Source organism: Rhinoraja longicauda, chromosome 3 (genome assembly GCF_053455715.1).
Source record: "Rhinoraja longicauda isolate Sanriku21f chromosome 3, sRhiLon1.1, whole genome shotgun sequence".
Lineage (NCBI taxonomy): Eukaryota > Metazoa > Chordata > Chondrichthyes > Rajiformes > Arhynchobatidae > Rhinoraja > Rhinoraja longicauda.
The window spans coordinates 79,632,081-79,647,490 of NC_135955.1; the positions used below are offsets into that span (position 1 = coordinate 79,632,081).

General features: G+C 43.8%; 1 protein-coding gene across 1 annotated transcript in view; it reads right to left on the bottom strand.

The window, feature by feature from the left end:
* The window catches only part of adgrv1 (adhesion G protein-coupled receptor V1), a 385,526-nt gene that overhangs the window by 32,620 nt on the left and 337,496 nt on the right, over window positions 1–15,410 (bottom strand). Inside the window, exon 86 of the mRNA XM_078397039.1 lies at window positions 2,092–2,249. Within this exon, the coding sequence (XP_078253165.1) occupies window positions 2,092–2,249 (158 nt within the window). The remainder of the gene's footprint in view (window positions 1–2,091; window positions 2,250–15,410) is intronic.

Genomic DNA, 15,410 nt, shown 5'->3' on the forward strand with positions numbered 1-15,410 from the left:
TGCTGCATGGACTCAAGGTTTCCTCTATTATCCCAAATTCTCCATTTGAACAGTTGAGGGCCAGAGATGCCCACGAGTCAGTGGGAATGTTGTGTTTTCTCATAGAAGCTTGGAGCATATCCTTGCTTGTTGTTTTTTGTTTGTCTTGTAATCTTTTCCCACAGCAGAATTCAGAATCAATGTTGGATCTGATGTTAGGCAAACAGTTAATGTGGCCTTTGAAACAGAGCCAAATATGCGAAACTAGAGTCTCCATGCCAGGGATGCCAGCCGGGGATGGACATCGAAGTTGGTTAGACCACACCTGGAGTATTGCGTACAGTTTTGGTCTCCTAATCTGAGGAAAGACATTGTTGCCATAGAGGGAGTACAGAGAAGGTTCACCAGATTGATTCCTGGGATGGCAGGACTTTCCTATGAAGAAAGACCGGATAGACTCGGCTTGTACTCGCTGGAATTTAGAAGATTGAGGGGGGATCTTATAGAAACTTACAAAATTCTTAAGGGGTTGGACAGGCTAGATGCAGGAAGATTGTTCCCAATGTTTGGGAAGTCCAGAACAAGGGGTCACAGTTTAAGGATAAGGGGGAAATCTTTTAGGACCGAGATGAGAAAGTTTTTTTTCACACAGAGAGTGGTGACTGTGGAATTCTCTGCCACAGAAGGTAGTTGAGGCCAGTTCATTGGCTATATTTAAGATGTGGCCCTTGTGGCTAAAGGGATCAGGGGGTATGGAGAGAAGGCAGGTATGGGATACTGAGTTAGATGATCAGCCATGATCATATTGAATGGCGGTGCAGGCTCGAAGGGCCGAATGGCCTACTCCTGCACCTATTTTCTATGTTTCTATGTTTCTATGTTTGCTCATTCCTATTCTGCAGATAAATTTGGAGGATTTTGCAAATACGGCATTGATGGGTTTTTTAAAACCATTGAGATGCCTGATGTAGATAATACAAGTGTGTTGGAAGGAACTGCAGATGTTGGTTTAAACCGAAGATGGACACAAAATGCTGGAGTAACTCAGCGGGACAGGCAACATCCTTGGAGAGAAGAAATAGGTGACTTTTTGGATCGAGACCCTTCTTTAGACTAGTTCTGAAGAAGGGTCTTGACCTGAAACGTTACCCATTCCTCTCCATAGGTAATCCAAGTCTCAGAAACACAGAGGAGGGCAGTGTTCACTGCTGCCCATTAGTTTAGTGCCAAGGTCCAAGCAACTTTTCTTCGAATTTCCCGTTCCTACACTTAGAGGTAAAGGCCCAACCTGCCTCTGCTGTTCAATTTTTCCTCCCAACAATAAAAGTTGATGGCCATACCCTGAAAAATATGAACTACTTCTCATTTATCGTCCCTCAATAAAGGTAGATATCAATGATAAAACTTGCTACGGCCTTCAATGTACACGCGTATATTTACGTTAATACTGTATAGCACATCAAATTAGTAATTATTGTGTGTATTAGTGAATATATTATGGACTAATTCAGTCATGTCATTAAACTAAAGCCTCATCTGCACCATAAATTGCACAATTTCCCATAGTATTGGTATTGAATAGTCTGATATAAAACATATAACCTGGTTTTTATTGCATTGAAAACTGAGTATGATTTGGTTCCTATGTTTCATACAAGCTACTCCACTGACTACAAAGTCAGTTAAACCAATATGATAAACTTGGTTGAATGACACGGATCAAAATCCTTGCCTGAAAAAAGAATATTCAAATACTTTAAGGTCAATAACATCATCTTAACGGATCCAGATTTTGTAAAAGACCAATGTAAGGTGCTAATGCATAATTCCTCCAAAACTTCTGTTTGATTAAACTCATAATTCCATCTTGGAATTGGCTTGGATCCTCACAGTGAAGAATACCAAAGGCTGAGGCAGTTGCAATATGTGACCATATTTCCCCAATGTTTTGCAGTATTGTGAACAATCTCCCCTGAAATAATCATAAAAATGAACCCTTGATTTTGTTTTAATCAGATATATGTATTTCAGCATATTTTGAGTGATACTTTATCAGTCAATGGCAAAACAAAGGATAGAATATGAGTGAAAATATCACAAGAAAATCCTTACCTTTTCCATTTGCCTTCCCCCTGAAAATATCATCATAGGACTTCCACTGGTGCACAATCTGATAGATGTAGATAAAAATCACAAGGACTCCCACCAGGCATAATAAAGGCATCAGAGCTGCTGCAGCAAGAGCTGCATACACATTTGGAATGAAGCACCTACGGAGAGCAAAAAAATAACACAAGTTAATTCTACATCTAAGCTATGGTATTTTATGTGTAGTCAGATGAGGCATTGAGAGAACAGATAATAGGCCGGTAGGAGAGGAGAGGGAACCAGAGTCTGGCCTACTGCGCCTTCAAGATCGGCTGCAGGAGGTGTCCCCAGGGCACCAAGGTGGCGGGCAAGGAGAGGGACGTCACACCCAAGGTAGGCGATGGCTGGAGGCCCCGGAGCAGCCTGGGGCTCGCCTGGATCGGGCACCGCATATAAGAACTGGAGTGTGGACTGGACTTTGAAAATGGCACCAAAACATGGCACCTCTTGCAGGCAGGTTCAGTAGACTATTTCTGTACACTTACTAATCGGGGATATGGCTGTACTCTACTCTACTGTTTTTAAGAAAATAATTTCACAATGTTCGCACCACACGTGTAACAATGAAAGCACAGCGGAACCATTGCACGATATTCATTTTAATAAGGTCAGTCTGAAGAAGGGTCTCGACCCGAAACGTCAACCATTCCTTCTCTCCAGAGATGCTGCCTGACCCGCTGAGTTACTCCAGCATTTTGTGATACCTTCGATTTGTACCAGCATCTGCAGTTATTTTCCTACATACCTTAATGTCAATGGTAGCCAAAGATAGAAAACTGAATGCAAGGGAAATATTCTTTATATCACTGTGTATGAAGCCCAGTGCCACACTACTAACAATGTTCTCACAGCACTTACTTTTTACTCTCTGTTATATAATTGTAGCTTGACACATCCTTTCTTCAAGGGCATAATATTACTTATTACACCTGATACATTACAATTGCAAAAACATGTATGGTCAATAAGAAAGACACAAGAAATTACAGATGCTGGGGTCATGAGTAATAGGAAGCCGAGGGGTAACTTTTGCACGCAGAGGGGGGTGGGTGTATGGAACAAGCTGGCAGAGGAGGTAGTTGTGGCTGGGACTATCCCATTGTTTAAGAAACAGTTGGACAGGTACATGGATAGGACAAGTTTGGAGGGTTATGGACCAAGCGTAGGCAAGTGGGATTAGGGTTGCTGAGACATTGCTGGCCGGTGTGGGCGAGTTGGGGCGAAGGGCCTGTTTCCACACTGTATCAATCTATGACTCTATCTATGACTCTATGAGTAAAACACAAAGTACTGGAGGAACTCAGTGGGCCAGCCAGCTTCTGTGGACATGATGGACAGATGATGTTTTGGGTCGGGACTTCTGAAGAATAAGCACGACTTGAAAAGTCGTCTGTCCGTCAACTCCACAGATGCTGTCAGACCTGGTGAGTTCCTCCAGATTTTTCTAAGGAAAATAAGACTAATTTACTGGCACTCTAGTCCCATGACAGAGTCTCTGGCAGAATAATTAGCATAACGTGATGGACGTCTTTATTTCCTGATCCCCCTGCTCGTTGGCAAGATCTGCATAAGTATCAGGACTTTCTCAAATATGCCAATATTACCACTCTTCCAATATATATTATTGCAGATATCTTGAATAACAAAACTGAAGAACACTGATCTTCAGATAGCTGCCTTTTTATACACTTTGACATGGAAGTCTCATGTAAATTGACAGATTCTTTAAAATTAAACTGCATTGATGCTGCAGTATACTGTGGCGGCTCCCAAGGGTCGGGCCATACTTCTACCGACCCCTCGGCACGGGAATGGACCAGTCCAGGGAGGCGGTCCGGTACCAGGTATATAAGGACAAGGTTTGGGCGCGAAGCCATTCCGGCAGACTCGACCCGTCTGATAACCGAGGTATAATAAAATATAACGTCCCCGAAATACCTGGCTCCTTGCCTTTATTTCGGGCCTTTATCGACGCGCCACAATATAATAAATTTAAAATGATCAGAAATTATCTTGCTGACCAGCAGAGAAAGCTCAAAGTATAATTGGCCAACGCTGTTTCTAGGAACAATCAACTAGATTTCCAGCTTGTGAACCAAAGCACATGCTAGCAATTTGAAATAATAACAGAAAATGCTCAAAATATTCAGCAGGTCAGCATCACTTCCACTTGATATTCAATGGCATTATCATTGCCAACTCTCCCAACATCTACCTGCAGGTTTTTAACAAGATGTAGTGTGTTACCATTGATCAGAAATTCAACTAAACTAGTCACATATTCCATTACAGGCACCCTGTTTATTTCCTATAGCATTTCCACCACTTACGTGTTGAGAGTTCAATCAAGGACACTCATTTGCCTCGACAATATTCAAGAGCCTTGGCAACGTAGGGCAATACAATTGGCTTGATTTGATCACATTCACCTCACATTACTCATTTCCTTCAATACTGGTGCACCATGGCTGAAGTATGTGCAATTCAAATGATAAACTGCAGCAATTCACCAAAGCTTCCTCCTCAGGACCTCCCAGAGTCATCATTTTTATGATCAAAAAGCAGAATGCTTGTAGTGGCTGGGGATCTCAGCCATTCATTTCACACCATCCTAACTTGGGAATATTTATCATCCCATTACCAGTGGTCAAATAAAATCAATCTTTCACTTTCTACCGACAGCAGTGTGGCCATAACTTTACTGGAAGGACTTCAGTAGTTCAAAAATCAGAATCAGAAGAATCAGAATAACCTTTATTGTCATCCAAAAAAACAAGTCTTTTGGACGAGATTTTGTCACCCACAGTCCAACAATAAGAGCAATAAAAATAAGCAATTACACACACAATCACAAACCAACACAAAACACAAAAAAAAGAAACATCCATCACAGTGAGTCTCCTCCAGTCCCCTCCTTACTGTGATGGAAGGCCAGAATGTCTTTTTTCTTCCCCTGCCGTCTTCTCCCGCGTTCAGGCTGTTGAAGTTGCCATGTTCCAGGCCGCGCGGGATGGTGAAAGGTCCTCAGCGGGCCGACCCAAGCCCCGCGATTCGGGTCGGGCGAAGACGCTGCCACTGCACGTCGGGGCTGGTCGTGGCTCCCGACATTGAAGCCCCCGCTGGGCAGAGAAAAATCCTGCACCTTATTAAAGGCCGCGCCGGACGGTGAAAGGTCCGCAGTGGGCTGACCCCAGCCCCGCGATTCAGGGCGGGTGAAGACGCTGCCTCTGCCGGAGCTCCCGATGTCGGCCCCCACCCAGGCGGCCTGCGAGCTTCTGATATCCACGCGGACCGCGGCCAAAGCCTCCGGAGCCTCCGAAGGCGAGTCGCAGCCACTCTCGCAGCGCCACCACAGCATCCGAAGGCAGCCAGCTCCGCAGATGGTAAGTCCGGTCCGCGGGCTCTGCGAACCAGAGCCCAGGTGGTCCCAGGTGGAGGCCGCCAGCTCCAGGTGTTTGGCCGATGGTAGGCCGCAGCGGGAACGGAGACACGACCCAGAAAAAAAGGTCGGGTCTCCATTCGGAAGAGACGATTTTACAGTCCCGTCCCCCCACACATAGTACACAACCACAAAAGACACAACATCACATCTAAACACTACAATTAAGAAAAAAGAAAAAAAACACAAAAGACAAATGGACTGCAGGTGAGCTGCAGCTGCTGCGCAGTGCCGCCATTTTGCATCCCAGGTTGCAATTAATGGCAATTAGCCTAGACTTTGTCAAGAGGATTTGGGAATGTGCATTAAAGAACAACTTTGCTCATGATGGATATGATCCATGAAGTGCAGAATTGAAAACTCCTACTTATTCCGTCAGAAGTAAATTACAAAGGAATAATTTTCATGAAATTATACCTCATGCTTGAGCATCTCTAAAGCAGCAACTGGATAAGAGACCTTAACACTCTGACAACATTTTTCCAAAATTGAAAATCAAAGTCATTCTCAATTCCCAAATGAACACATTTGTCACAAAACAATTGCAAATGATAAATTGCATATTGTTGATCAATCATTCAGCAATATTATTTCATTGCACTCTCTTAAATTAAAGTGATTGCTCCAGAATAATCAGTATTAAACAAACAATATGTTTTTCAGTAAATTAAGAGCAAAAAACAACTTCAGATGTTGGAAGTGGTTCCTAAAAGCAGAAAAGGCTGGGACTACTACTCAGGAGGTCAGACAACATCTATGGAGAGAGAAACAGACTTCATTATTTTTTAGTCATTTATAACTTTAAAATTATTCAATTTCAAATGCTTAAATCAATATCACGCAAAGAGTTTGCCAAAGTTTGAGTTACCTTCTTTATTTCCACGTGAGAGAGAATAGAGCAGCTTTGCCCTGTTTAACCCAAGATTAAAATACCTGGTAATTTTTTTTTGCACAAACCTAACTCAGATGAGATCATACTCGTGATAAGTTCCAGTTAAAATTGAACCATAAAGAAGTTAGCATATTCAGAACTCACTACAATTTTTGGAGCATCTTCATTTACATTTGTGTGCGGCACGGTGGCGCAGCAGTAGAGTTGCTGCCTCACAGTGCTTGCAGTACTGGAGACCTGGGTTTGATCCCGACTGTCGGTACTTGTCTGTACGGAGTTTGTACGTTCTTCCGTAACCTGTGTGGGTTTTCTCCAGGTGTTCCGGTCTCCTCCCACGTTCCAAAGACATACAGGTTTATAGGTTAATTGGCTTGGTATAAGTGTAAATTGTCCCTAGTGTGTGAAGGATAGTGTGGGGATCGCTGGTCAGTGCGGACTCGGTGGCTGAAGGGCCTGTTTCTGTGCTGTATCTCTAACTAAACTACAATCTCCTGTTTCCAATGCTCAGGATTATGAAAACTGCATAGGAAGTGTTCACAGCCCAAATCACATCCACTCTGCCCGTTGTGATCACTGATTTTTGATCAGCCCACAAACCACTTGGTCTGAGCTCACTCATGTCAAAAGGGGCAGACCATCATGTGTAAATACCGAGGCACAGCCGTGAGTGCAATGATTCCCGTTTTGCTTATGTATTTCCACATCCACGGCAACCATTTCTGCTGCTGTACTCTTGACAGCCTTGTGCACTTTAAATTAAGATGCACTTCCCGGTAATCGGCATGGCCCCATTTTGATTCAAGGTTCTGTATCATTGCTTTGAATGCATTTTTGTGCTTTTTATTCCGCAGAAGATCTGAGTGGCGGCTGATACTATCTAAGTGATGGTTATTACCATATACATGTTTAGTGCATGAAACAATTTCTCGGCCTTAGTAGCCTTTCCAGTTTTGTCCTTGTATTTTCTAGTGCCTTAGAAGGTATGTTTTTGACTCACATTTTCAGTCAACAGGGATGTTACTATTTTTGTCTAGAAATGCACTTCACAGGCAATAATCATTGTAAATGTGGGAGTTTTTATCAAGCGACTTTCCTGTTAGTCAAGTCTATGTTAAAAGCATCAGAATTGTACATCCATATATTTCAAATCTTTTACAACGCATCACCCTTTTATTATCAAAAAGGGAAAGCACAGGTGAGACAATCTCAGTGGCATTTGAAGGAATTAGTAAAAGTCCAGGATGGAGGGTAGACAAAGAGAAAGGGCAGCACCAAAACAGTATCAAGCGTCACTGGGATTACTCCCGAGAGCAGTTGGAAGCAGGAAAGGCGTACAGGGGAATTAGAAAAGCACAAGGGAAAATAATTTATAGGTCTTCAAAGGAAGGTAGGGGATAAGAATTAGAATAAGTAAATTGTTTCACGGGAACAATGGCCTCAGTTAGCTGAGTGGCTTCCATCTGCACCAAATAATTCTAGGATTCGGGGAACATTTTGTCCCAGTCGGCGGCACAATGTTTGAAGCAGTTCGATATTTAACCAGGAAAAGTGAGTACATTTCCTGATTTATTTACTTCCTGTGGATTAAGCTCCCCACCCTATTCATTCAACTTTGAAAAATGTTCTACATTATAGAACTGTGCACAAACCATCAGCTTTCAGCCAACAATTCAGCTTTCAGCCAACAATGGGCGGCATGGTGTTGGCAGCGGTAGAGTTGCTGCCTTACAGCGCTTGCAGCGCCAGAGATCCAGGTTCAATCCCGACTGCAGGTGCTGTCTGTATGGAGTTTGTACGTTCTTCCCGTGACCGCATGGGTTTTCTCCGAGATCTTCGGACTCCTGCCACACACCCAAGACCTACAGATTTGTAGGTTAATTGGCTTGGTATGAATGTAACTTGTCCCTAGTGTGTGTAGGATAGTGTTATTAAGTGGGGATCGTTGGTCGGTGCAGACTCGATGGACTGAAGGGCCTGTTTCTATGCAGTATCTCTAAACTAAACTAAATTCCTGATGCCAAGTTTTCTTCAGATTTCTCCATCCACTATTGCTGCTCACCCCAATCCCAAAACAATGAAACGTAGAACAGTACAGCACAGGAACAGGCCCTTCTGCACACAATGTTTGTGCCAAACATGATGCCAAGATCAACTAATCTCATCTATCCTGGTGTATATCTAAAAGCCTCTTAAACACCACCAATATAACTGCGTCTACCACCTCTCAGGTGTTCCAGGCATCCACCATTCTCTGTGTAAAAGAAAGTTGCCTTGCACATCTCCTTTACATTTTGCCACTCTCACCTTAAAGCTAAGCCCTCCAGTCTTTGGCGTTTTCATCCTGGAGAAAGGGTTCCGTCTACCCTACCCATGCTTCCCATTACTTTTTGTGCTTCTATCAATTTCCCTTAACCTCCAGCCCTCCATCGAAAACAATCCAAGTCTGTCCTACTACTCCTTGTACCTAATACCCCTCAATCCAGGCAGCATTTTGGTACACCTCTTCTATGCCCTCTCCAAAGATTTCCTGTACACCTTTCCTGTAATAGTGTGATCAGAACTCCACACAGTACTTCAAATGTGGCCTAACCAAAGTCTTAGAGAGCTGCATCATGACGTCCTGACTCTTGTAATCAATGCATCAACTGATCATAGAAAATAGATGCAGGAGGAGGCAATTCGGCCCTTCGAGCCAGTACCGCCATTCATTGTGATCATGGCTGATCATCCACAATCAGTAATGCGTGCCTGCCTTCTCCCCATATCCCTTGATTCCATTAGCCCCATAAGGTCATAAATGATAGGAGCAGAATTAAGCCATTCGGCCCATCAAGTCTACACTGCTATTCAATCATAGCTGATCTATCTCTCCCTCCTAACCCAATTCCTCTGCCTTCTCCCCTAACACTGATACTAATCAAGAATCTATCTATCTCTGCCTTAAAAATATCCATTGACTTGGCCTTCTACGGCAAAGAAATCCACAGATTCACAGAAATCCAAGTATTCATACGCCTGCTTTGCCGCTCAATGTGATGCTTTTGTTTCAAAGCAATTCATCTTCAAATGCAAGGCAGCCATCAATTATAGTCAATGACAAGTAGCATTTGTATAGTGTCACATCCCAAGGTACTTAGAGGCAACTAAATAAAGCAACATTTTGGTACTGAGCCATTTTTTTGGCAAAATACTGTGGATGTCAATATGTTTTTTATGAAAATAAAGTTATATTTTAAGAAGTATTTTTAAGAAAGGAGAGTAGACAGGGTGGACCATTTGATGGTAGTCAGATGAACAATGAATTCCCAAGTTCAGGGCTTAGTCTGCGGAAAGTATAGTCAGCCATTGGAAAGCAATTAAAATCGTGGGTGCACAAGAATCCAGAGCTGCTGTCTTTCAGAACTTTAAGGCCTGGGACCATCATAGAGATAAGGAAGTTGACACCGTGTGAGGATTTGAAAACAAGCATGAACATTTAAAATTGAGGGTTTGCTTTACCAAAAACCAATGTCGGCCTGCAAGCACCAGAGTGATGGATGAAAAGTACCTGGTGTGCCTTATGTAGTAGATATCAGTTCTTCCTAATAGAATGAGAAATAAGGAGTTTATATGTACCCACTGACATAAATACAAATATACCTCTCAGAATTGTATTGACTTTATTTCAAGGGTAAATAATGCTTTGACCAAAATTAGATTGTGAGACTATTTTGAGAACCACCTGCATTCAGTCTGCGGAAGCAACCCTGGTTTTCCAATTACCTGCCACTTCTTAATCCCACTCTGTCCTCCCTGGATGTGAACTCAATATGTTAACAATGTCAGGCGAGTCATTCTCTCTGCTTCTATCAGAATTGGCCAGTTATCCAAATGTAATATTAACTTAGTTTTATAACTTTCTATTAATATTGTCGGATCTGCCTGGCAATTCATACAGCTCTGACCCTCATTTCACAGAATTTGCATACTTTTTTTTTTCCGCTTTAACTTCATCAACTTTTGAATCATATGTGGACTCAATTCGTTAACAATGGATTTAAGAGAGAGTTAGATAGAGCTCGAGGGGCTAGTGGAATCAAGGGATATGGGGAGAAGGCAGGCACGGGTTATTGATTGTGGATGATCAGCCAAGATTACAATGAATAACGGTGCTGGCTCGAAGGGCCGAATGGCCTCCTCCTGCACCTATTTTTAATGTTTCAATGTTTCTATATGGTTTCAACAATGGCTTATCCCCATGATGCTGGTCTCATTCTACCAGAAATATTGCCACTATCCTGTCCATCACTTACATGCTCTTTCATGTGTAACTAACTTGCTTTACTCTGTTTCAGTTCAGATGAAGAGACCTTCAACCTAAAAGGATGACTGTTCTATTTCCACAGATGCTGCCTGATCCAATTAATGTCTGTAGGTTTTCTGGTTTTTAGTGTTTCACACTGGGGGTGCTTTTGCAATATCATAGCATCTTGGGCAGCAATTTAAATTATCATTGTGATCATGAGTTTCTCACCATTTTCATGTCCTAGGAGCAGAATTGGGCCATTAGGCCCATCGAGTGTGCCCTGCCATTCAATCATGGCTGATCGATTTTCCCCTTCCTCCTTTATATTCTTTGCTTCCAAAGATGATTGGGGGCAGTTTTATTCTCTTTCTTCTGACAGCCTCTCTGCTGTGCAATATAATCATGACCACTTTATCCTATTGTTGTATACAAAGGAACTGCAGATGCTGGTTTACACTGAAGATAGACACAAAACGCTGGAGTAACTCAGCGGGTCGGGCAGCATCTCTGGAGAAAAGGAATAGGTGTCGTTTCATGGCGAGACCTTTAGACTGAAAGTAAGGGGAAGCGGAAAAGAGAGATATAGACGGTGATATAGAACAAATGAATGAAAGATAAGCAAAAAAAGTAACGATGATAAAGGAAACAGGCCAATGTTAGCTGAGGCCTAGGTGAAAATGAGTTACAGACAATGAGACTCAACAAGACGACTTTAAAGCTATCCTATTGTTGGTCAGGCCTGAAGCATTCCTTTAGAATTAACTAGGCATCCAAATTGCACCTTGAACATTCGGAAGGTTTGATTTTTGCAACAACAGGTTGTCATGTGGCTTTTAAAATAATACTCCTGTGTCAGGTTGGCAAGGTTCCACCTGGCAGAATGAGTCAGGTTTGGAGATGTTATTAACATTTACAATGACTTTGAATGCCTTTTTATTTGCCATGAGCTGGCCTGACCTGCCTGCACATTATTAAATGGGATGAAAATCTCAAATGGAAACAGAAATTATTGGAAAGATTCACCAAGTCAGGCTGTACCAGTGGAAATAGAAACGTAGCTAATGCCTTTGATTGAAGAACTTTCATTTGAAGTGGGAAAAATAGAAAACATGCACCAGAGAGTGTGGAAGAGGGTGGGAGAGAATATCTGTGAGAAGAGTTGGGGAGGTGTATGAAAAGAATGGGAGAGTTTGATGGGGACACGGAAGAGCAGACCAGAGTGTTGTGAAGGGAATGGCCTCTTTGAATATTGTAAAGTGAAGAAGGAAATCAGTTTTCTGGAGCTAGAAAACACCTGGTGACAGTAAACATCAGTGTGCATTGTTCATGGACCTTCAAACAGCAGTGATTATGTTGGGTTCATCTTTTTTTTTACATAGCAGCTTTCACAGACTATATCTTGCCAGATACCCTTGTATTCCACTTTCAATATCCTTTATGCTTCTTTGTTGAAGTCTGAAATGTTCCCATCTAGAGGCTGATTGCTCTCTTTATGTATGCTCACGAGTCTTCACTCATTGATCTATCACTGACTAACTTGAGCACAGAACAAACTACTGGTGGACTCAGCAGGCAGGCAACATCTGTAGAGGGAAATACATGGACAATGTGTCGGGTTGGGACCCTTCCAAAGATAATAGAGTGGAGCAAGATAGACCACCCCGTCAAAATCACCTATACTGAAGTGTAGTATGCAAAGGAGCCATTTTAGTAGCAAAACCCGCCGTCTGTTATGCCTCTCGCAGTGTAATCAGTGTTTTGGGGGAACAGTATGTGTGATGAAACCATAAAAATGCAGAATATATCTCATCTATCAATTCACAGATTTTTGTTATTTTTTCTTTTTAAATGTTTCTGCAAGTTTGTGCCTACTAAAATGGCGCCATGACATATTACGGTTTTTAGGGTCGAGTGATCTATCTTGCTCTGCTCTATTTTTTAGACCCTTCTTCAGACTGATTGCCTTGCCCTGGAACTTAAAATCCATTTCTCCCCGCGTATTCTTGAGCTACACGTTTAACCCTCTAACTAAATAAATTTACATGTTACCCCGGTAGTTATTCAGAGATGACTACTTTTGCGGTAATTTGGTTCATCCCTGCATGACCCTATTTTTGTAATTGCAAACCGATTGAATAGCAATATAGAATATTTGTTAGACACACAAGTAACTGCAGATGCTGGAATCTTGCAGAGAACATAAGTGCTGGAGTAACTCAATGGGTCTGACAGCATCTCTAGAGGAGATGATAGGCAATGTTTCTGGAAGGGGCCCTTCGTCAGACTCAGATGGTCCTGACCCAAAACATTGCCTATCCCTGACCTCTAGAAATGCTGCCTTACCCACTGAGTTAGTCCAGCACTTTGTGATCTATAGAATATTATTTTACTAGCGAATGCAGTGCGGGAGACCCGGGTTCAATCCTGACTACGGGTGCTGTCTGTAAGGAGTTTGTACGTTTTCCCCGTGACCTGTGTGGGTTTTCTCCGAGATCTTCGGTTTTCTCCCACACTCCAAAGACCCACTGGTATGAAGGTTAATTGGCTTGGTAAATATAAAAATTGTCCCTCGTGAGTAAAGGATAGTGTTAATGTATGGGGATCGCTGGTAGGCGCGGGCCGAAAGGGCTTGTCTCTGCACTGTATCTCTAAACTAAACTAAACTAAACTAAACCTCCTGCTGATTTTGGTGCTGTATCATTTGTGCTTAGTTAATAGCCACAGAATCGAGAACAATCCAGCCTGGTTACTCTGGTCACTGCCTTAACAGAAAATTTATAAAACTGGCGGCACTGGGAAACAAATGGTTAGTAACCTGCTTTAGGCATTTACATGCAGACAACTGGGAGATTGGAGATGTGCCTCATGCCTTGAAGGAACTAAAAGAACTGTTGTGGTATAATTATTTTCACAATGATTGGTAACATTGGCACAAAAAGAAGCAGAATCCTGCAGCTAACTGCCGCTTCCTGGCATGACAACCTCAGCCCGAGCAAATGCACATCTTCCAGGACAACAAGGAAATTGAGTCTTGAGTGTAAATCATGAGATATAGTTAGTGCCTCCTCTGTCCTTGGCACCACCGCTGTGACCCCTCTTGTGCCACAATCTTGTCCCCACCAAAGCTCGTCATCAGTGCCATTAGTGCTGAAGCTTTGCTCAGTGTGTTCTACACATTGCCCATCCCAAGCCTGTTATTTTGAAAGTCTCCAAGGTCATAATTATATCCTATTAAGAATTTCCTGTCAAACATTTGTCAGAGGAAACTGAGGCACTGGTTAATAATGCAACTTTATTCCAATTGCATATTTAGTTTTACATCTAAACTGCTATTCAAACTTGCCTATTTCCAGTTTTACCAGCCCTGCAAAATTCATGCTGCACAAATAATAATTTTGTGGCAAAGTTAAAAGTAATTTGCAAAGTCTCATGGTACGAAGGTTACTGTATTTTGAATGTACACACACTGCTGATTAGGAGCAATTCCAAAGGTTAGGCAATTGATAATTTAGGCTGCATTAGAACTTTTCAATGTATCTTTTCACTTTTATACCACTGACATTTGGGTCGATTGACTAAACACGTTCAAAAGCAGGAACAGCAATGTCCTGATCAGCATAACAAACAAATGATGTGCTTGCTAATTGTACAACACTTCTATGTTAAACTAGACCAAGTGGACCCGTTGGGCCCATTCCTCATAGAGGGGGAACAGGGAAGGGGAGAGGGTGTCACTGAGTGAGCCCTGGACCCAAAGCCTCTCCTGTATTGGTGTAGCACCCCCAATCCCCCCCTACCCAACCCCCCCCCCACTCAATCCCCCTTATCCCCCCTCCTCACCCCCACTCCCCCAGCCCTGTCTCCACCCCCATTCCCCCCTCCCCACCCCTATTCCCCCTTCCCCCTCCCCTCTCTCCCTTCCCCACTCTCCCCTCCTCCCCACCCCCACTCTCCCCCTTCCCCCACCCCCACTCTCTCCCCTCCCCCAACCCCACTCTCCCCTCCTCCCCACCCCCACTCTCCCCCCTTCCCCCCACCCCCACCCTCTCCCCCACTCTCTCCTCCCCCACCCCCACTCTTCCCCCCACCCCACCCCCACTCTCCCCCTTCCCCCCACCCCCACTCTCTCCTCCCCAACCCCCTCCCCCTCCTCCCCCCACCCCCATCCCATCCTCCTCCCTCCCTTCACTCCCCCACCACACCCCCACCTCTCCTCCCCAACCCCCTCCCCTCTCCCCCTCCTCCCCCCACCCCACCTCGCCCTCCCCCTCCTCCCCTCACCCCCACTCTCTCTTCCTCCCACCCCCACTCTTGCCCTACCCCCACCCTCCTCTCCACCCACTCGGCCGCCACGCCCACTCCCCTCTGTGGAGCCGTTGACTGCGAAAGGCACTTACCAGTGCCCGTGTGTTCAACGCTGACTGCCGACGTGTGAGTCTCCGCCGGGGCCAGGTGAGAGGGGCGAGGGAACGACTGAGGCCGGGCGGGCGGCAGCGCTGCCGGCGGCCATGTTGTTTTGGCGAATGAGGAGTAAATGAAGTCGAACGTCGCCCATTGTGATGTCAGACACTGAGGACTTTCAGGAAATGGGTTAGAAAGTGAATTTTTTAACTTTAAAATGTCTGTAGCTTTAAAAATGTACCTTCAATTTGAATGAGAGTTGTTAG